The 22,923-nt window shown below is 44.5% G+C and overlaps 1 protein-coding gene across 1 annotated transcript in view; it reads left to right on the top strand.

Annotated features, from left to right (window-relative positions):
- The first annotated feature begins 5,408 nt into the window (after positions 1 to 5,408).
- The window catches only part of PTPRJ (protein tyrosine phosphatase receptor type J), a 76,017-nt gene continuing 58,502 nt past the window's right edge, over positions 5,409 to 22,923 (top strand). Inside the window, exon 1 of the mRNA XM_063398138.1 lies at positions 5,409 to 6,150. Coding sequence (XP_063254208.1) covers positions 5,740 to 6,150 — 411 coding nt within the window. The 5' untranslated portion in view covers positions 5,409 to 5,739. The remainder of the gene's footprint in view (positions 6,151 to 22,923) is intronic.

Raw genomic sequence — 22,923 nt, forward strand, 5'->3', positions numbered from 1 at the left:
CCAGGAACATTGCTGGTCGCTCCGCTGCTGCTGCCGCCCTGAGATCCGCCTCCTTGCTGCATCACTTGTGCCCTCCTTGTTCCGCCTTCGGCCCCTCTTGCCTTCTCATCTTTCGCACCGCCTCCCGGGTCTGGCAGCTGAGTAACTTCTTGTTTGTTTTCATTCGGCCCAAGAGGTGCAGGGAGCATTTCCTGCCTTTTCCCTGCACGGACAGCCAGAGATGAACAAAGGGAGGGCCAAAGCGAAGCTGCATTCTCACTCTCGAAATGCGTGGAATGCATGGAATCTCCACTGAAGCGTCTGGCTACCTTAGATTTTTCCTGTTGTTCCTTTTTCTTGGAGAGGGAAGCAGAGGGACAGGGAATCTGTTTTTCTCCGGCTAAAATTACGGTTTTACTCTTTTCTGTGAATGTTTGCAAGGTATTTATTGCTTTTTCCCAAATTACACTTAACTCTGAACGTCTCTTTGCTCTTTTTCCGGGTAAAACTACAACGTCCCATAGCAATCTGCCTTTCTCTTTCCGTCCTGCTTCTCTGCAAAGAGATGCTGGCCGCTTTCGCTTCTGTTCTTTCTGAATCCATAGGATTACGTGATTTCTATCAGAGTCTTTGATATTTTCGCCTCTTTTCGAGACAATGGACGCTACAAGCTGCATGGCAGCCAAAAGGTACCGGTCCATAATTGAATCCCTCCGCGTCTGCCGCTCTTACCTTCTCTCTGCTGACAGTAGGTGGTACTGTCGCCTTTTCTGATCAATCCAATCGACAGACGCTCCCCAGCCTGCCTCGGGAATTCTGGACTGTAGTTCGCAGGCGACACACACACGTCCAAAATCAAGCGAGGACTTCCAGCATTTAAGCTAATTAATTAACAGCATTGAAGCTAAATAATCCACAGCATTGAAGCTAAATTATCCACAGCATTTAAGCTAAATAATCACACAGCATCGAAGCTTTATATTTCATTAAAATCCAGGGCTCTGTCCCTGTTCGGGCGCCACACGACGTGGAACCCTGGAAAGACTGGGGACTAGAATAACGTGCGTCCACACCAATATGGTTCTAAGCACGTAATCCGCTTTATTCTGTGAGATGGCCGGTTAAGTACAGAGCGAATAGTTTACAGTAGCAGGTGCATTGTGATAGGCGGTGAACATACAGAAGTATGTAAGCTATTGCAGTTTAAGGTAGCCACCGTGTCATCCCAGTAACTGTTCTATGTTAGTGACACTACCACCTTAAGACATCCTTAGTAGTAGATAAGTTTATCTGTCAGTACGTATGCTGAACGTACTGAGGCCTGCTAGACCAGGCCTGAGGCCTGGTCTGAGGCCTAGTTTGAGGCCCAGGTGTGGATAGCTCTACCTTATGATACAAGCTATCCTCCTACAGTGCACTGTTTTGGTTGTAAACAGTAGCCAAGGAATGTGCTACTTGCCCAGTCAGGGATGAATCCATCCAGTATCCTGTCTCCAGTAGTGGCATTAAGTGATTCTGTTCAGGAAAAGCAAACAAAACTGACTGCTCTCTGAATACCATTCCCAGCATCCAAACATTGCAGACTCATCTTTGCTTTCTCCCTGTTTATAGACATATTGTCCATGAATGTGTCCATGAAGTTTTGGAACTGCTGGTACTGTTTGCCTTTAAAACCTGCAGTGACTACATATTTCACAAGCTCATCACATGCCATGTACAAAAGCACTTCATTATGACTGTTAGTTTTGATTTAGTGAATAAGTTTTTCATTCATCTTACTTCCAGGGAGCTTTCTCCTCTCCTGATTGAAAACACTCAGCTTTTTAAGGCTCCCTTGATAAGACAGCTGCACCATCATCTACATTTCTTTACCTGCCCTTCTTGGTACCTTCTCTCAGACCATTCTGTCCCTCTTGCAATGCTGAGAGCAGTGACAAGCCTCAGTCAGGACATGGGCGCACCTGGGTTTTACACACTGGCAAAACCATGCTCTCTGCATTGTTCTCAACTCCTTCCCTGACCACGCTCAACAATTGGATGCTTCTGGCTGACACTGCTCATTGAGCTGATGAATGAAACTGGGAATAACTAATGAGAATACACTATTGTGATCAAGGCTGGCTGTGGTATGCAGTTAAATATGGCCATTCTGATTTTTTTTTCTTTTTTAAACCGTATTCTACTGACAGTCTCAGTGAAAGTATTGGAGCAGCTAGGGTAACTGCTCCAAACTGGACAGCTTTGGATCACTATATTTTTGCAGCCTTCCAATTCTGCCCAGAGAATTAGTAGTATTCCTTATGGTGTAAACTAGAGCACCCGTAAGTAATAAGCACATCCTTCCTGGATTTGTGTGCAGAGGCCCAACATAACTTAAACTTGTGTCTCTTTCGAAATCTTGGTCATAAGGATGTGGAATAACTTCTTTCTGACTCTTCCATTTGAAGAGGTTTTATGACTCAGATGCACAAATTAACTTCCAGTGAGTTAAAAAGAAGAAGCTTTAGCCCAGAAGCAACACCTACTCAGTTTCATAAACCTGTCACACATAGAGCTTTAATAAGAGCCTGTAGAATAAACAAAACTCACTTATAGAAACAATTAGGCAGTAGCAGTTGTAATTCAGGAAATTTCCAGCAGATTAGTAACAAGCTGTGAAGAGCCTGTGGCCTGAAATGCAACCTTGAGTCTCTTATTCCTAGGAAATTGTTTGTGTTGTGATGGTTATTGCTGCTGAACAATTTGCCCTCGAAGAACTTTTAAAAAATTGGCTTTTAATGTCTCTTTTCCATTTTCAGCATGTGAAGGCTCCAGTTGTGGCATGAACCACAGCTCTTTGAGATCCATCTCTTCCCTGAGGTGTGCATGGCTGGCAGTGAACCAGAGCGTGCTATAAAGGGCAGGGGCATTGACTGAAGGCAGCAATCAGGTACACGCGTGGTTCTTTCTCCATGGAGCTCTCAAAATCTAATCAGAAAAGCTTTTCTGGAACCCTCCTCCCAGAATTTTAAGCAGTGTAGAGGACACAAATGTTACTTTAGAATCTGTACATAAGAAAAAAAAAGTTTGGTTGCTATCAGTGGATTTCTTTTTTTTTTTTTTCCCTCCAATGAATCAAACAGAAATTGCATTTCTGTTTTAAGTTACAAAATAAGGGCACTTTTTAGTGCCTGATATATCTTCACTTTTTTTTTTTTTTTTTTTCCCTTTTATTGTGGCTGCCTTCAGCGTATCTGTGTCTTTTCAAAGGTTTATGAATCTTCATAGTTCACACCTCTGTCCTACAGACAAGAGCCTCTCAAAGTTGGAAGCTGGGTACCTCTAACACCCCCGAAATGTCTCTGGAAAGGAGTCAGTTCTTTCCTTGAGGTCTGGAAAGAGTCAGTCAGAGGGACACCTGAAACAGTAACAAACTGATGCTCTCTGTGTGTCAATCTAACCCACAGTGCATAAATCCTACTGACAGCATCAGTTATAGTTATAATTAATGATATACCATAAAGGCAACTTTTTGCTAGAAATACTCTGCTTAGAGATCTCCACAAGCAAATTTAATGCAGTTCTCTACTATTTTGGATGCTCCAGAAACGAGAATGTGTCCCAGAACTTCATAGGCCTCCTGGTTCAGGTATGTGACATACAAGTAGTCATGATGTATACTCAGCCACAAGTGTTAATGAGAAAGTAATTAATTACAGATTCCATGTACCTTGTGTTTGAAAAGTCCCACCAGTTATACCAGACCCAGACAGACGTGGTGTGGTGAAAAGAGCTCAGCTTCCTGTAATAGTGATGTAGCTGCTCAGTTGCTCTCTAGAGCAAAGCATTAACATTGCCTAAGAAATATAAAGCCCTTTACTTCTAAATTGGGTTCTGCGGCTTCTTCAATGAAGAGGAATGAATTAACTTAAAAGTCCAAGGATGTCTAGAGTCTGGAGGTGGCAACATCAGCTTGGAGATACTTAAAATTTTAACAGGTGAGAACCCCACTTCTTGCTTTCTTGGTGCATTTTAATTTTTTTTTTCATTTAATTTTCTCTTTCAGAGCTGGCTGCCATTACTGCTGACATCAGTGAAGAGATTCCCACTGAATTTGAAGGACAACTGGATTAGTTAGCAGGGTTTTGTACTGGAAAGGTAGGCAATTAGAAAAAGCCATGCTGTTCCCACTGGGCTGGAGCCAAGGATGACCAAGTATGCTTGCTCAAGTGCAGCTGTGGCACTTTGGGTGCAGCCCAGACAATGGAACCCAGTCTGGCCAGAAGCTGCAGTTTGGCTACTTAAACCCACTGGGGTCTGCCCAGGCACAGGGAGCAGCAACAGGGAGTTTATTTTATGAGTCAGAGCTGTAATTTCCAAATGGTAGGGTTTGATCTGCAGAAATTATGTCAGCATAACAACTTCGCAGCAGCCAGTGAGACTTCTGTCAGGTGTGTGGTTTACCAGGAGGAGTCTTCAGCTGAAAAAAATTTCTCAGATACTTTGCACTGAATGGAAAGTACAGAAAGTTTTACTATATTTTTATTTGTATAGTGTTTATTGCCTCATTTCAGTACTCCCTAACATAAAAAAGCCCCAAACCTTTTCTGAAGTAATTATCTATTTCCTACAAATCTTACTGATATGAAGTGATGCCTACACACTGTCTAACTCCAGTGGTAGCTATCAGCCTCCCAAACAAGGTTCGTGTGTGCCCTTACAGAATGACAGAATAGTTTGGGTTAGAAGGAACATGTAAAGGTGACTTAGTCCAGCTGCCATGTGATAAGTAAGAACTTCTCCAACTCCACCAGGTATCTCAGAGCCCCGCCCAACATGCCCTTTAACATCTCCAGGGATGGTTCATCTACAACTACCCTGTGCAATCTGTTCCAGTGATTCACCTTATACCTAGTCTCAATTGAATCTTTTAGTTTAGAACAATTCCCTCTTGTCCTATATCAACGGGCCATGCTAAAATGTCTGTCTCCATCTTTATTACAAAGCTCTCCTTAAGTACTGAGAGGCCCTAATATGGTTTCCCAGGAGTCTTCTTTTTTCCAGAGAACAACCCCAATGTCCTTATTCTTGTGAATTTTCCCATGAACTCCCATAGAAATAGTTGCTTCCGTAATGCTATGCATATGTTTTGAGGGCTCAGAAAAGACAGGGAAATGACAAACAGATGAGCTCAAAACTTCTGAGAAAATGAGGACTGCCAGTGTTTCTGTAATTAAAGATATGCTCTGTAAACTGTCCCTGCCTCCCCCTTTCCCTTATCCAAGATGAATGAAATGTGGAACACTTCACCGAGCCTGGGAAGTAAGTTAGGGTTATAAAAGTCATTGCGTTTAATGATGTCACGTCCCTTTTGATGACATGGATAAAACATGTCCAAACCCGCGCCTGGAGCGGGATGAGACTTTCTCGGGGAACTATTTGGGGATGAGAAACGGTGCAACAGGCGCAGCCCCTCACTGCGGCAAACCCCGGCGGGGCTCGGGCGCCCCTTACCCGCCCGGGGCCGCGTGTGGCCGCGGCCGGCGCAGCGCTCGCCTCCGGCCGGCGGCGGGGCGGGCAGCCGAGCCCCCGGGGCCGGGTTAACCTCGCCTTACCCCTGACCCTTCTGGATCGCCCGCCCCCGAGCACCGTGCCAGGGCCGGGCGGGCGGCAGGGCGCGCCCCGCGGCGCCGCTCCCTCCGCGGCTGCCGACGGAGACCGGGAAACTTTCGGAGGGAGCCACTTCCTCGCCCGGCCCGGCTCGGCGGGGGGAGATGTCAGATGCCGGCAGGGAGAGAGGGAGGGGGGAAGGCGGGGAAGCGCCAGCCGCAGCCCCTCCGCCCGCTGCCAGACGGCCATTTAGCCGCGGGCGAGGGGCCGGCGGAAGCAGGCGAGGAGCGGCGGCGCACAGAAGTGACCGCCCGGCTCTCCGGCGGCCGCTGCCCCGCTCGCCCCCTCACTCCGCCCCGCGCAGGGCTTCCCCCGCGGCTCGGTCCCCCCGCCTCTCGTAGGGCGGGGCGCGGGGGAGGGCCGGGGCGCCGGGCGGTGCGGGGCTCAGCCCGGCCATGTCTCCGGGGGCGGCGGCGTCGGGCTGAGCGGCCGTGCGCGCAGCGGGGAGCGCTCTCCGCCACCATGAGGCGGCTGCCCCTGCCCTGCCTCCTGCTGCTGCCGCCGCTGCTGCTGCTGGCCGAGGTGAGACCGAGCTGCGGGAGGCGGGGGGCTGCCGCACCTGCCCCTGGCTCGGCGGGGAGCCGGCGGGGCAGGTGTGCGGCCGGGCTCGGGCTTTGTCCCGCAGCGGCTCCGCCGGTGCCGCCCGCGGAGCGGAGGGGAGGCGGCGGGGCCGCGGTGTGGCCCGGCGGGGCCGTCGCTCACCTGGGGCGGGATCCCCGCGGCCTCCCCCTGCCCCCCGCCCGGCCGCAGCCGGGCTGCGCTGGGGTTTAACCCGGCCGTGCAGCCGCGTGGCTCCTTTCGGGGCATGAGGCTGCCCCGGTTGTTTGCCTGGGTAAATGCTGCCCTGGGTCCAACAGGGAAGGCTCCAGTCTCCCCAGTGTTGTAGCTTGCCCTCCTCGTGTCGCTGCTGGTTAATTATATTAATAGGGTATAAATGGTGATAGGGTGTTTGTGCATTGCCCGTGCACATCGCCCGCCGGGTTACAGCTTTCGGGATCAGCGCGGAGTTTCCACGGGAAAACGCTGCCGTGGTGCGGAGCGAGCAGCCCTGGCGGTGCAGGGCAGCAGATCAGCAGGAGGCCTTGGCCGGCACGCTTGGCTTTGAGGCCCCGCTCTGTTCCCACGTGTGTTGCAGGATGTTCTTCCAAGAACACCTTTCGGTGATGTAAATCAGAACGCTTGCCAGGTTACCCACTCAGCATGCTGGCACAGACTCTTTCACCCCTGCTTCCCTCGGCTGATGATGTTCTCAGTGTTCCCATAGGAGTGCTTCATGGCTGCTCTGAACTCTGATGTTCTGGGGCTTGCTGAACTTTTGCTTCCAGATGTACCCGCTTGTCCTCTTTGCCTCAGTGGTTTCTGCTACAGAAGTGTGAATGTGTGTTGATGGGAACCAAGGTGCTCACTAATCTGTGGTGACAGATCTGCCTGAGAGCTGCAGAGTAGAACTGTACTGCTGCTTTACATTTTTGACTGCTTTTTCCTTAGCTGGTGTTGGCACCAGCTTGTGATTGCAACCAATGACTGTTTAAAACCTTTGCTCCTTGTCTCCTCTGTTTCACTTTGGAGTACCTTGCAGCGTTTTGTCATTTGATCTATGTTTGTTGTTGTACCAAGCCTAGGTTTAAAAATCCCTTCTGAATAAGAGCTATAACTGGATTGAGTGTTGAAGTACACTAGCATTTTGGAAGACCTCAAAGGAGGCCTAGATTTCCCTTGGGGTACAGCCTTGTGGGATCTGCCTGCCATGACCTCTGTTTATAGTTTTTCTTTTCAAACTAGGTATGAGATCTTGTGACTTGGTGATATCTAATGTTCTCTGAGTCAGGCTCTTAATTGTTGTCTAGTGTGATTAATAATAATACTGAAAAAGTAGACCCTCTCCTCAATTACATGTAGTTATATTTATGCATTCATCATCTTGGGACCCAGCTGCAGACCCTCAACTAGGTCTTGTCATCCCCTGATGTTATCAGAGCTCCTGTCAACATGCTGCAGGACACAGGTGAGTCCTGCAGATTTTGGTGTGGCTCATAATTTTAGGTGGGAACTCTGCAGCTCATAGTGTCACTTTTGAAAATTTAGAAGACAACATTCTTAATTTTGACTTAATTGTACCTGTGAATGTGAAGGCTGAGGCAAGGAAGTCTCAGTTTACCAGGCTTCTTAACTAGTGCTGATCAGCACCTGGTGGAGTTCTGAACATTAGGAGCACATGCTTGAACTGCAGACAGGTGGGGAGAAAGGTCCTTTAGGACTTTTTTCCTTAGAGGAATAGGATGTAAACCAGGTGCTCACTGGTAGTGTGATTCTACAAATCATCCTCTCGTTTGAAATTACTAAATTTCATCATAGCCACTTATATCAGGTAGGGTGGGATAACTTATATTTGAAAAGGGCATTGTGTGTCTATAGCCTATAAGCAATAAGGATGCAGAATAAAGCCTGGCTTGGAGGCAGTGTTTTAAGCACTTGCCCATTTTAACGCTGTTGCCACGGTCTTGCCATCTAAAACTGAGGATGTTCTCTAATAGGGCACAGTTCTGCTCTTTGTGTAGGGTTCTTTGTGTAGGCTCAGGTGAGTGTTAGAGTTGGCCGGTGTTGTTTGAGGTGTGGCTTGTGCTCAGGTACAGGGACATGGCCTGGCACTACCTGGCACTACCTGGAGGCATTTAGCTGCTGTAGGAAGGTGACAGCAGCTGACAGGGCTGTCAGGCATGTGGCATCAGCTGGGCTCCGTGTGTTGCCAGGAAGAGCTGTCGCCCCTTCTCTGCAGTCTCCCAGGCAGCCCCTGAGTGGGAAGGCAGCGGGTGGGGTGGAAGTGTCTCTGGCTGGGCCTGGCCCCTGTGTTGCCTTTCGGATGATTGTGGGCTCGGAGAGGGGGCAGCGCTCCACACTGACACCATTGTGGGCCCGAGCACACGCAGGGAGCGGGAAGCAGCCAGAGCTGCAGCGGCTGTGTCATGGCAGCTCCTCAGTGGTGTGATGGGCACGTGATCTTTCTGTGGTGTCTTTTACTGAAGAATAAGCATCTTGCTTGTTTTTGAGGAATTACAACATAGTGGGCAAGGTTGGAGTTGTTAAAAAACAAACCTTGCTCTCTGCTTTTTATTGAGAGTGATCATATTAGTGATATGATAAATAACGTCTACTAATAAAAGAGCAACAGTGGTGTTGGGCTTGTTTTGGTGTTTAGAATTACAAATGCCTTTTATGTGGACCTAATAGCTTGTTGTTTCATCTTATTCCATACACAGAACTACTGATGCTGTGTGAGTTGATTATATAGGATTATGACTTAATTGCTGGTGTGAATTTCCAGCTGAGGAGTTTAAATGAAGAAGCATCTTATCTCAAATGTGGGCTTGCCATGTGTGTATGTTGCATGTGAGATAATTTCTGCTATGTATTGGTCATTATTAATCATCCTTGTTGAGTCTTCTTCTGTATAGTACACTAAATTTAAATTTTAGTTTGTGAAATTATTCCGGGTAATCTTCAGCAAATTCAAGAATAAGTTAATAGTAATTTCCATTTAATTTTGTGACAGGTCTACTTACAGAGGCTTACAAAAAGAATAAAGATTGAGAAATGTGAGGCTCCCTTGCTGCTTCTGTACATGAGCTTCTGGGGTAAACCCTTTAATGGCCACTATTAAAAACATGGGTATGAGCATTGCTGATCTGGAGACCTGAGCAGGCCTGAACTTAAGCAGCATAGACCAGAAGGGGAAGCTGTAGCTGTGAACAGCGTCTGCTTGGGTCTGAGGAGCTTAGAAATAAAATTCATCTGCTGGGCCAGGTTATTTTTGTGTGATGACTGCTTTAATTTTTGTTTAAAACGGCAACGCAGGTTAATTTCCTGAGCTTCTCTGTGTTCCTTACAAAGCCCCGCAACACAAGCACCTTCTGCAGTGCTCAATGGAGGCTTTGTCTTCAGCGTGGCATGGATGTGCCTAGTGCTTCCTTAGAGGCATTGGCTGGCTGCACATTGCAGCACACTCACATGGTTTCCAATACTTCGAGTCTTCAGCCAGCAACACACAACAAAATATCTTCTGCATATTTGAGATCAGAATTCAGGCCCACAGTGGAAATGTTGTCTGTGCAAACAGCCATGCTATTATTAGTACTTCCTCAATTATGTGAGCTACATGCAAGTCTTTGTTGAGAATTTTCATGGCATGTAATGTTTTTATGGTTTGAGTTGCTAAATATGAGCAAAATTGCTGCTGTTTCAAAATCTTTGGTTGTGCATTGAGCAGGGCATAATCTATGTAATTTTAATTTATGCATTTCCTTCTTTCGACTGGAGTTACAGAGTATCATAGAGGGAGCATTTTGACAGTGTTGGAGAGTGGTTGGGTACTTGGATGTTTGCAGGTGCAAAGCCTCTCTATGACATTTACTTGCCTGCCTGAAGGATTCTTGGTATGCACAAATGCAAGAGACACTACTAAACCAGTTGGTGGCTGCACATCTGGTTGTTAGCCTGGTGCTTTTAGTTTGTCTCCAAAATTTGAATGCAAATAGTACCTTGAATGTCGTGAAAGGTTGCTAGAAGTGTAGGAAGAGCTAGTTGAATTTTTTCCAACAGAGAGGGCCTACTGCTATGTAGGGATGGGAGAGTGAAAGAGCTTTGCCTTAAATGGAGCTATCAGTAGGAAATTAATTTTCAGTAGGAAATGACTGTGCAGGGGAGGACTTTAATTGGGAGGGGGTGAACGTGTGCTAATATGAAGTGTTAGAAAGCAAAGAGTGTGGGGGGAAGAGTGATCAGGCATCACAGGAAGGGAAGAAGAAAACAGATGCACTGCTCTGGAAGGCTGCAGCAAGGCTTTTCTCTAAGTGCTTTCCAGCTGTTCCCAAATGTATCTGCACATAAACAGGCCTCCTGGGGCTATTAATCCAAAATTCCAGGAGAAAATCCAAGATTAAGTGGGAAAAGTATTTCTGTAATCCAGCAAAGAATGGACATGTAAGTGTGGTCCAACCAGAGCTGACTCAGTAAGTTCATGGCCCCCTTTAGTCATCTTCTATGGCCTTCATAGGCTTTGAGTGGAAAAGGCAGGGAAAGGTACATCCGTATCTTTCCATTAATGTTGTTGGTATTTGGCATGTCACTGAAAGTACTTTTCCTACCATCATCAGGAAATTGGGAGAACCCCTTAATTTTAGAAGCCAGGCAGTCCACCCATCAGTCTTTTCCTTCTGTGCTCTCTGTGAAGATACCAAAGGCCATGTAGGAAAGCTTCTTTCTCCATTGGCAGAAATGTAATGGGAGAAAAGGTAACTGTGCTTTTCAGTGTGTCTCAGAATTGAAGAAGTTGCACCAAAGAAGAAGAAGAAGAAATGGCAGCTCTAAATGAAGGAAGGAGTGATGTTGGTGTTTGCTGTGGTACCAGACCTGTGGGGTTTGTAACTGAGCTCGGCTATGCATGGTGCTTCAAACCCAGCTGGTATGAGTGGGAGAGAGGGCTGAGGCTGTGTTCCACATGAGTACTGCTTCAGGGAGGAGAAGGAACCCCTGTTAGGGTCACCTTCAGGCTCTCCAGGCCAGTGCCTGGAAGTCTTTTTCTTTCCAGTGTTGCCCATCTACTTGTTTCCTGTTCTTGTACCTCCCATCTGTTTGGTACACTTGTGAATTTTCTCATTCTTTTGTACAGTTTTAGCCAAACTGAACAAGTGAAAGAAATACCTAGCGTGTCATTGGGAAGTTCCTATTGCATGCAAAGGTTTTGTTGTGTTCAGCATGTGGGCTTCTGCTTTAGGGTTGAGAATATGGGTCCTTTCTTTAAATGTTGAGTTGGGTATTTTGTTTATTGGAAGGGCTGAATGGTTTTTTGGTTGATTGGTTTGGCTTTGTGGTGTGCAGGAGAATGCTGTCCACATACTGTAGTAGTGGTTTTTGTGTTCTGTGCACCAAATGAGCCAGGTCTTGAGTATAAAGAGTAATTTGTGTGAACTTCAGCCCTATTTTCCTCATTGAAAGTATGAAATTTTTACTTCTGAGACTGTAAAATTATCAAGTAAAGACTTGAACAACAGGTGCAGAGCTTTATTGCAAATTACAGCCTGTCTCTTGTGGCCTGGTAAGCAGATGCAGTCTCTTAGCACTTCTGAGCCCCAAAGTGCTGGGGCCCTCTCTCCCATCCTAGCCCAGGTGGGTGCCTGGGAGCTTTCCCTGGCTAGGCTGTTAGATTTGTATCTATGACACAGCCGGCTCTGTGATTAGGTGCATGCTCAGAGTAATTCCTTACTTCCTTTTGGCACTATTTTGGTAGGGTTTTTTTGGTGTCTGCCAGCTTGCAAGCAGTTGGGCTGCACCTAGCCTGCGTGGGAGTGCTCCCCAAAGAGGGTTATTTGTGCAGACCACATTGGTGGAAACCCAGCCTGTCCTTGGTCATTGAGGGATTGTAGCCTGGCATGGTTTTAAATGTATATTTAAAAGCCTTTGCTTCTGCTAGTTCAGCAGGATTTTTTTTTTGATGGAGTGTGTCAAAATGAATCATTCATGGATGTCCTGGCAGATGGGTGGTAAGAGAGAGAACTCTGCATGCCTGTAAGAAGACTCCTGGTCCAGTTCATGATGTTACACATCCTGGTCTGCTTGCTGATTGTTTGTCTCTGCAATGGTAGATGGCTCTGGAGGGTGTTTTTGCACAGGAATGCTGGTGGCTTTTGTTTCTGCATTCCCCATCTTGGTGGAGCTTAAACAGAGCTTTCTGTCATTATTTCCTCTTATGCACTTGGACTCCAGTAAATTAGAGCACTTTTAATAAGCCTCCTTGTTTATTTTCTTGTCTACACGCATGAACAGGTCACTGCTGGCAAGTCTATTTCTACGTACCTGGTTTTGAGTCCTCACTTTCAAATTGTATTTTCCACCAGCTCTCTTTCTCAAATTAAGGAGAGAGCCATGCAGAGGATGCCAGCCAGAGGATTAGTTTGTGAGGGCCACATTGGCTCCTGAGACAGGAGGATGCTGCAAAGGATGGGGCAGGCCAGCCTATATAAACAGCAAAGCATGGGACCATCCATGGTGTTACAGACTGGGAAAGCTTCCTGCTGCCTCCCCATAGCAGTTGTTGTGCTGCAGGATCGACAGTCCCTGTAGATAAGTGGAGGTTGCTTCTTTCTGCTGCCTTTCCTTCCCAGGGTTTCCTCATGCCCAAAGTAGCCCAGACAACGGAGTCCCAGACTCTCACCTTGAAACTTTCATCTTAATTTTCATGAAGGTCTCATGAGAAGGGGAAAGTTGTGACACTTCATTTTAGTTACCTTCATCTGTCTGCATCAGCTTAAGGACAGCTGAATTGTTAGTTACTGTCTGAATTCATAGTAAGAGAGGTTCCATCTCTGTCTTTATTTGTCAAAACCTGCTCTGCTGCTTGACTTTGTGCAAGGTGGCCTCTGTGCTTTGAAATGGAAAGAGCAAGGTGGATGCTGGAGTGGAAAGGAACGAGGCTTCCACCACTAGGGACATCTGGATTGGAAAGGCAACTAGTTTTGTGTGCTGGCAGGGGTTTGGGGTAAATGAGCTCTCTGAGGGCAAGATGTGGTTTTGGCTGACAAAGACAAGGGCTTCCACTGATTCCCTCTGGGATGAGGTGAAAGAAAAGCACATTAGCCGAAAGTAGCATTGTGGAACCATCAAAAGGTACTGACTTGGTCTTGCTGGTGGTTTGAGTGTAATATGAGATTTACTCATATTTACTTTTTAAACAACATTTACTTTTTAAACAACAAATGTGACTTTTTATGAAACACAATGTGATGAAAAGAATGGGTGCCTGTGGCTAGCATCAAATTTACATATGTAAAATTGTATTGTGTTAATAAGGGAATTTAGAGTTTTCTTCCTTTTGTGATCATGATCTTTGATTCTGCAGGAATTTTACATACTTATAAATACATCAATTAAGGGGGAGATGAAATGGACAACAATAAATTGGTAGGGTCCTCTTGGATCATCAAATTCTGTTTTCTTTATTTGCTTTTCCCTAGTGAAGGCAGATATGGGAATTCTAAAGTCTTTTTCATACTGCACATTTTATAATTGCCCATTTTATAATCAAGTTTGGAATTGAGTCGATGGCATTGCTGCTACATGAATTATACTTTCTAAATTCTAGTATTCTTTCCATCTGCTTGCAGGTCAGCTACTTCTTCTAATACTTGGCCTAAAGTTCAATACCAACAAAAATATCCTTTTGGTGGTCAGTTCTGATGTGATTTTTGGTTTTTTTGCTAAGTAGGTTGTGCCTGGTTAACTGAGGTCTTTGATGGTTTCACCTTCCATGGATTTATACTTCTTTATTTTATAAAGGGGAAATACAGGAATTGTAACCACCGTTTCCTTCCCGCAGTCTTTGTAAACGTGTATCTTCAACAAAAAAAAAGAAGTTGTTTCTCAGGGGAAGTTGGTTATCTTCGGTTCAGTTTCCATAACGCTTTCAGGGTAATTCACCTCTCACTCTGTGCAGCTGGGCACCAGGGAGGAATGAGCAGCCCAGCTTTGAGGTCAGGATCTGGCACACTGGGCGTGTCACAGACACAGGCCTGGTGTTCTAAACTCAGAGTTTCTGATAGATTTTGTATCTGACAGCTGAGGAAAGGAGACTGACATGCTCTTACGTGAGGTAAAGGAGCAGCATTAATATTTGCAGGATAAAATTTGTTTGGGTTTTTTTTTCTTTTTTTATTCTTATTAATTCAATATCTCTCTGCTGTTCAAAATCTTGTTTCTGAGATTAAAGGAAAAAAGGAAAAATTTTTGTGAAAGTTTCTTTTGCATTTTTTCAAGTGAGTGATAGAGTAGCCAGCTATTCTGATTAACTTTGTCTAGTTTTAAGACTTCTTCCAACCAACTAAGAAACCTCTTGCTTTATTGGTACTATTAAATTGAACAGGTTCATTGGAGTTATCAGTGAAAAATTAAATGCATTGCCACATCCATTTTAAAATAATTTAAACTATCCCTAAGCACTGATAGGTATTGGTATTGTGAATGTGTTAAATGAAATCCAATTTTAAGACATAATTATGGGAAAGGACTAGGCTGTTAGTTCTGGAAGTGGATCTGTTGGGCCTTTGTTCTGTAATCTCCATAACAATGCAGGTAATTGTATGTATATGACAAATCTCAACAATACACTCCTTTGTCCCTATTAAAAGAGAGAAAACTTGCCTTTGTCTGTAACTTATTAAGGACTTGCATTTGGACATGTTAAAATTTTGGCGAGATAGTTACAGAGAAAAAAACCTAGCTAGTTAACGGAAGGGAAAAAAAGTTATTTTATGTGTTGAATCCATTTGGAAACAGGCCTTTTTTCCAGCTTAGCAGTTACAGATGAAATGTTGTTCCAAAGTGTTTAGATGCTTCTTCCTAAGACATGACTTTAACAGCCAAGTCCTCCAGCAGTGTGTTACTGCATTTTTATCTTCTTGTGTTTCTCTCCGATGATTTTTCACTATTGCTGAAGGGTAGTTGATCTAAAATCTAAATATCTTAACATGTTTTTTATGTGGATTTAAGACTATATAATGAAAGTGTAATTGCTTCTGAGCTTTTATTGTGTGTGCCCAGTTCCTCTGTGACATCCTTGTTTCTGATGTCTGCTATACACTTGTAGTAAAATAGCCACATTAAAGAAGCTAATAATCAGCTCTCTATATTCATGAATTTGAAGGCCTAAAATTCTTGAAAAAAAAGAGCTGTATCCTTAACTAACTTTATAATGTGCTTTAAAAAACCACCAAACACCCAAACTAAAAAGTCTTCCAACAAGCAATTATATGCTTTTGATGATTAAAAGATATAATTAGTTTACTGTGCTCTGAATTAAGCCAACATTCTCTTTCTTTCTTGCCCACAATATTTTGGGGAATCCTGCCACTGCTGATGAGAGTGCATGTGCTGAGCTTTAGCCAGCAGCAAATATTTGCAGGTGGATGCAATATCTGGAGCACCCTTAGGCAGTACTCATTTCCCAGTCCTACAAGACACATCTACGGTATGTGGTTTAACTGGTATTTATTTAACCATTGTCTTCTGACTCAGTTTCATAATTTTACATGTATCTGTTGAACTATTTTGTGGTTCAGTGTGCAAAGCACAACACTGCAGGAGGATTGAGCAGAAGGTCAGAGCTGCTGTTTAGTTACTGCAGAGCATGCTTTTCCCTCTTCACTGATAATGGAGCCTAGTTCTCTTTATGGTGGAATTGGTTAGGACTTCATCTAAGTTCTCTTCTAAGTTTCTGGAAGTTTGAGCAGCCTACAAAAAAAAAAAAAAAAAAGTCCTTTTCACTCACTTGCACTGTTTTGGACTTGCAGGAAGGGCCTGCTGTCCTTCCAGCAGTTATTAAGTTAATGACTGGGTGATTCACACAGAGCAGCCCCTGCTCCATCCTAGCAGAGCCACTGCCTGCTTGCCGTGCTGCTGCTGGACAGAAAGGGATTTCTGATAACCTTCACTGTGCCCCACAGGTTATACTGCATGCAGAATTCTGTGCAGTGTGTTTATGGTTTGTAAGCAGTGTGTGCAGTGATTCTTCCTAAGTTTAGGGCTATTCACAACACCCAGCACAGTTGCTAAGAAGAAGAGTAAGTTGTAATGCCCAGCTCTGCAAAAAAACTGTTGCTGCACATTGAGTCTCCTGCAGTCTTGTTTCTGCAAATTGCCTACCTTAGTTGCTTCTTCCCTCTTGTAAATGATTTTTTTTAATTGAAAAAAGGCAAGATGAAAGAAAATGGGTATCTCATATGTAGACATTTATTCAGTCATTGCTACATGTAGTATTTGTCACTGTTGTCTCCAGATTTCATCAAAATTCATTCCATGAATGTTAATCTGAGTTTTGCAGTCAGAACTGGTCAGCTGAACATTCTGTCTCCTCCTGTAGAAATGTGTGGAAAAGATGGGAGATAAGATAGTGCCGAACTTCAGCTTCCGTTTGGAACAAAGATCTCTTACTTTTGCTTTCCTGAAGTCAGACATTTGCTCTTCCATGCTCCAGCACAAAACGTGGCACTGATGAAATCCTGCTGGAGTTGTGAAGATGAAGTTAATGACTGAGAAGTTCTAGGACTTTGCAGTAGGTTGTTGTGTCAAGGTTTGTTAGAGGACTTGGGAGCTGCTCAGCTGCGACCCCTCAAGTCTTTTTTGCACTTTCCTCCCCTTTCTTACACTGGCTGTGTTGTGTGACCTAGAGGTTGTGAATGTCATGGGACATTATAGTTGTACATGAATACTACTAAGGAATCCTGTGGGGTTAGGATCTCTGGCAATGACTTAGAAAAAGAAATCTTCCTCAGTCGGCAGGTGCATACAGGAAATCAGCATATACCCCACCTCACCTGTTTTCACCAGGATTCACTTCTGCTCACAAACTGCATCAAAAATGAGAGCTGCAGGGGGGAAAAAAGCTTCCTTTATACAACTTCCTGTATTTTGTGAATACAGGGTTCCTTTTTGGTCATGAATGGGTTATAAATCAGACAAAAGCGGGGTTGTGGGGTCTCGTCTCTTTCTTGTGCAAGTGAATTGGCTAATTCTTGGTGGGTTTGTAGATAGGAAAGGCATTCCTTACATCAGGCACAGATGGGGGAAGGGTTCTTGTGTGGTGAGATAGACATTTACCTCTAGACACTGGGCAGCCTGTGGTAAACCACTCGAGTGCTTGGGAAAAGGGAGTAGGAGTGTGAGTGAGGCTGCACAAAACCTTGGCAGGCGTTTAGTGGGACAGTGAATATCACCCTGGATATGTGTCATGGAGCAAGTCCCTGGAGCTGCTGCAGTTCTGAAGCTGCTGCTCATAGCAAGTGGGGCAGGAAGAGACTTTGGGGTGCTAGGGAGCTTCTGAAGAGATGGCACATGGATGTGCAGATCCTGCTAAAAGTAACAGCCTTTATATTGAAAAGGTGCAAAAATCAGCTGGTAAAATATCTGCATTGTAAATGGTTTCTGTCAGGCTGTTCTAGCCCCCGACAGGGTGTATTGAACATCACTGAAACAAACCTGTTTGTTGCCTTTGCACAGCAAATGCTTTCTTTTCTGACCAGCAAAACCCACAGTTTGTTTCTGGATATCCCATAGGGCTATGACTGGTCTTGTGAGCAGTCTGTGGTTTGTATGTATGGAGTGGTGTTTGGAGGACTTTAATTAGAGATGTTCCTGTCCCTGCTTTAATGCAGCAGAGAGAGCTAAACAAGAACTGCGTGTGGGTACAGCTGAGGAGGACAAATGTACGAGAGGATACTTGAGCCTGGGGTGTAAGCACTCCTTCATCGTGTCCATCTCTGTGGAAGCAGAAGCAAAGTTTCTGAGGAAAAGGAAGTAGGTTGTTGGGGGAGGATGATGAGTAAACACAGAGTGTACATGAGTAGCAAGATTGCTGCAGCCTACGTAAGCTAACAGCGTGCCTCAGCTGTTGAAGCAGTGCCCAGGCATGTGCTGTTTCATTGCACAGAGCTGGACCGTATTCCTGCTGACATGGAACCGACCAGTCCACCTCCTTCTTCTTAATTAGATCCTCCTGGGACGAGACATCCCTTCTGAAATGAGAGGGAGGCCAAATTCACACACACCCACCACCCCCAGACCTCTGCACACTTGACAGCTGTGATAACATGGCACTATCCCCTCTAATTTGGTTAAAAGTGATGGAAGGCATTTCTGGACAGCTCGTGCTGAACCTGCAGGCTCTCTCTACGTGAGATCACCAGCTGTGTGCTGCTTGCAAAGAGGTGATGATGATCAGCGTCTACTGATGGTCAACTCATGATGATCTGAGAGCTTAAGAGGAGTGAGCCTGTCTGGTTCATCAGCTTCTCTGCACTGTGGCAAAGTCTCCAGTCTATGGTGATTGTTGTTGAGAGGAAGATGTGACTGGTGTTAGTGTTTGCATATATATATATATATACACACATACACACTTCAGGATATTGCCCAAAGCTCCTTAGCTGGGAGTGGGGCTACCTTGCTTGCTTTGAAAATGCATGGGAAGGCAGTCTCTGTTCTGAAGTGCCCAAGTGTCTGTTATTTTAAGCCAAACTTAAATGGTGTGGCCCATTTAAGCCTAGCCCAGCTTACCTCTGGGGTGTGGGATGCACAGTGTGTGAGAGCACCCTCAGGTAGACACACTGTGCTGGTGATGCTGTGGTGAAATCTCCAAGCACACCTGAGATGGGCATCCTTGACACAGCCCTGTGGCACAACCTTTACTAAACTCCCCTCTCTGTGGGCCAGGTAATCCTGGGGTAACTTAAAGCTCCACCCATTCTGAGTTTTCTTAATGCAAGTGTGAAAGGTATTTCTCACAGCATTTCTCATACTTGTTTCTAAATCAAGTATATCCCATTTTCTTAAGTCTCCTCTGTAGATACATAATTTCAATTTGTCATTTTGATTGAAAATCCATCCTTAATGGCCTTGTCATTTACTTGGTTCCCTGCAATATATTATTTTAGAAATAAAGCTATTTTCATATTTTAGCATTTTTATCAATATGAAACTTCAGAACATGATTTCTCTATGTAAAAAGTCTTCTGCTAAAATTCAACCCTGTTCTTTACAACTTTTTTTCTCCCCCTTTCCTTTTCTGCCCACACCTCAAGTCATATTTTAGGTATGTAGGTGGAATGAGTTTTACTAATGGGGAGGAAACAGTTACATTCAGTGATGATGGAGAGGAATAAATGCTTGTGTAGTGTGGTGACAAAGTGTTTTTTACAGAACTCAGACTGTAGTTGCACATGGTCTATGGTACAGCTTCCACCCCAGTTTATTTCATGCTTATATTCAGTTTTTGCATATACGTGTCACAGAATAGTTTGGTTTCATTTTTATTTATTTAGCTTGCTGAGGAGGAAGAGGAGGAGGATGATGTTTTAATTGAAAGCAAAAATTCCTGGGAACCATATGCCTCACTTTTCAGTCAGCTCTAATTAAATTTCTTTTTCCTCCCTGTTTCTCCTTTGTGTGCATAAATGAGAACTTACGTGGGAGATCCCCATCACTGTTATTGTGCCACAGTCTTGTTTTATGATCTTGTAGTTCCCTCTGTGTTGATCAGACACGTTGACAAAGATGGTTATTACAGACACATTTTTTTATGTGGAAAGAGCTTGTGGAAGGTTAAATATTGCTACTGTAGTAGCACTTTGGTCAGTATTTCAAAGTGGTGATGAAAATCGATGTGTTGAAGCCCTGGGAAAACTTCTGTTCTTAAATGTGGAGAAAAAGGCACGAGGGTCTGAAGTAACAGTGAAGTGAGGGCACACAGCTTGGACTTCCTGAATTTCTGTGCTGCTAAGTCTTTGCAAGGGGACCCTACTTACATTTTTGCTTTCTACCAAAAAGTCATTTTTAATACTAGTTGGTTTTTGAGTACCTGTAAAATAATGGGGTACTCTAGGTAGCATTAGACAGTTCAATATGTGTGTGTGTGTGTATAATTATACCTCTCTCTATATGTGTGACTGTGTATGTCCACAGTATATATTCGTATATGCACAACAGAATAAATGTGCCTTTAGTGAGAAATAATTTATTTTGCCCTTTTTTTGTTTAGTATCAAGTATAATGTGAAACAGGCTAAAGGGAAAGGAACTGTTTTTTGAGATAAGCAGTAGGAGAATACAAAAAAAGATGTGTACTTAGCTTAAATGATGTCCAGACTTGCTGTGATATTTTCCAGGCACTAGTGTTTTCCTTTTTGCTAAGATTATAAACAGTTGATTTTTGTTGAGTCTACAAAATAAAAAAGAGCAACAATATTAATACATTTAACTGTTCCTGAAATATGCATTGGAGTGCTTTGTTTGACTCCTCCTTTGTGTTTTAAAGAGGAACCTTGCTACATCAGGTTTTAACTTCTACAACTGATTAAGGAACCGTTAGCTTGACAAATAACCATGTGATGAATGGCAGGGGGAAAAATGGTGAATCAAATGGTGAAGTACTTGAATGGATTCACCTTAGGCACTTATGAGGAATTTCATCAGTAAAACACGCCAGGGTTATTTCAGGGTCTCTTCTGTTTCTGTTCGATCGATTCTGGGGAGGATGTCTTACACAGACGTGTTCTATAACCATGTCTCTGTAACTGGAGGAAAAATCAAGCGTTTCTTCCAGACCCAGCATCCCTGGTGTTGGTGTGTCTGGCAGCTGGTGTAGTGGGGTGTATTTGCCAGTGTGGGGTTGATGTGGGTGCCTGAGCTCAGCAGGCCCTTGCTAGGCTGACGTGTATCCAGTCCAGATCCTCTTTGGGTGTGAAGATGTGTGGCAAATATGTCCGAGTGTGGGGACGGAAAGATTGGATGGGTTGACTGGGGTTCAGCAGGAGCACTGAGGGTTTGCCTTGCCAAAGCAAAATGTGTGTGCTTGCTTTCCATCCATCCCATCTTGAGAGGAATTTGAAGTTATTCATGCCCAGGCTTTTGCTTGTTTGGCTCCTAAGGCCTGCAGCTCATTATGTCTTGGTTTAACAAGGTGTCATGTGCGTTTGGACTCCAGGAGCCTGTTCTCCATAGCTTTTGGCCACATACCTCCCTGTCTGTTCTGTTACCTGGATGACAGCACTGTGAACTTCCTCCTGCAAGAAGTTGTTTCTGGAAAAAAGAGGGAATTGAAAAACATGCGATGGATTTTGTGCTTGCTATCAAGAATTATTTTCCTATAAAAATAGAATCAATGGAAATTTAAGTCTCAGTCTGCTATGACATGGTAGAAAATGACTTGAGTATACTGATAGAGCACTAAGAGGTTGGTTGCAATATCTGAATGTCTGCAGATACATAAATAATGTCATATTGGCATATCATGGTCTAGACATATGTTGCCTTCAAATAGGGAAAATACACAATACTGTTTGTTTCAAAATCTCTCTTTTCAAAAGGCATGTGCCAAGAAGCAGTGTGCTGGGGAATAAGTTCAGTTATAACCAGAGGGCTTTTTTTAAATTTTTTTTTTATTTTATTAGCAGAATTGTTTGTGAATGAGCAATGGAGATAGTGACCTACAGGGTTGACGAAATGTGGGAATCTGCCTGTCTAGCCAGCACTATAAATAAGTAAGAAAGGCTTTTCAAAGATTTTTGTCAGTTCAATATACATTATTTTGTTTCAGCAAGTCTCCTTTGCTTCACAGGCTCTGTTCTCTATATGGTGCTATTTATAATCTGGGGTGGAAGAAGAGTCTCTGGGAGTGGGTGATTCACAGATACAAAATAGGGCCATAAACAATGTTAACACTGTGGCATAATCTGATAAAATCAGAAACTTGGACAAAGAGTGCAGTGCTGTTCCTCACTAGGGCTGTTGTGTGGCAGCTTTTTCTCCCTTTCCGCTGACCTTCTCTGACTTGCCAGAAATGTCCTCTAGTTTCGTTTTCCTAGGAGCCCAACACTGAGCTGCTGAAGGTTACCCCAAGAGCTGTGCTCTGGCTCAGCCTTCTGCAGGGAGGCTTCAGGCCTGAGCTGTGCGAAGAGTGTGTGTCACCGCTGCTTTTCTGGGACGTGGCAGGGGAGTGCCCAAGGACTTTGGTAGCTCAGTGGCTCTCTCCTCTGCACCCTGGCCTGGCTGCAGAGAGATTGTGTTCATGGCCAAAGGTGGATCAGTGGTCGTATCACAGGCCGTGAGTTGAGGAGATGAGTTATGGATATGTGTTCTCTCACACTGCTCCTTTTGTGGGCTCTGGCAGAGAAAATGGAGCACTTAAGAAAAACTTTAGCTTGCCTAGGGCTATGCTGAGGGACAGAGGACAGAGCAGACAAGAGCTGTTGGACCACACTGAGGTGGTATTTTGAGTGTGTGCCTTAACTGTACAGGTAGAGATAGCTTAACTGGCTCCAAGAATAAAATGCGTGCTTCCTTGTGCAAAATGAAACACTGACCAAGTCCAGGATTTGTTAATGGAAAGAGGGCAAAGTAGGAGGATTGTGAAGAGCGGGGACATAATCGTTGGAGATGTTATTTGAGCTGAACTCTGGGGTACAGCATCCATTACGTGTGTGTACATTTCCTTGAGGCTGTTACAGTCTGTTGGAAGGGGCTTATTTGTCAAACTTACCAAGTACTGCATTGCAGAGCCCGTCCTAAAACTCAGGGCTCATAAGTGGGCTTGAGTATATCCAAAACCATGGTGTGGACAGCAAATCACGATTTGGGGAGTCACACAGGAGAGAAGTATCTGAAGACATGAAGAAAAAGACTGTAGCGCAGGAATTAAAGATTATGGTGTTGGATGGGGATCCCAAAGTACTTCTTACTGAGAAGCCTGTTAGAACAAAAT

The sequence above is a fragment of the Prinia subflava genome, chromosome 5 (genome assembly GCF_021018805.1).
Source record: "Prinia subflava isolate CZ2003 ecotype Zambia chromosome 5, Cam_Psub_1.2, whole genome shotgun sequence".
NCBI classification, from domain to species: Eukaryota; Metazoa; Chordata; class Aves; order Passeriformes; family Cisticolidae; genus Prinia; species Prinia subflava.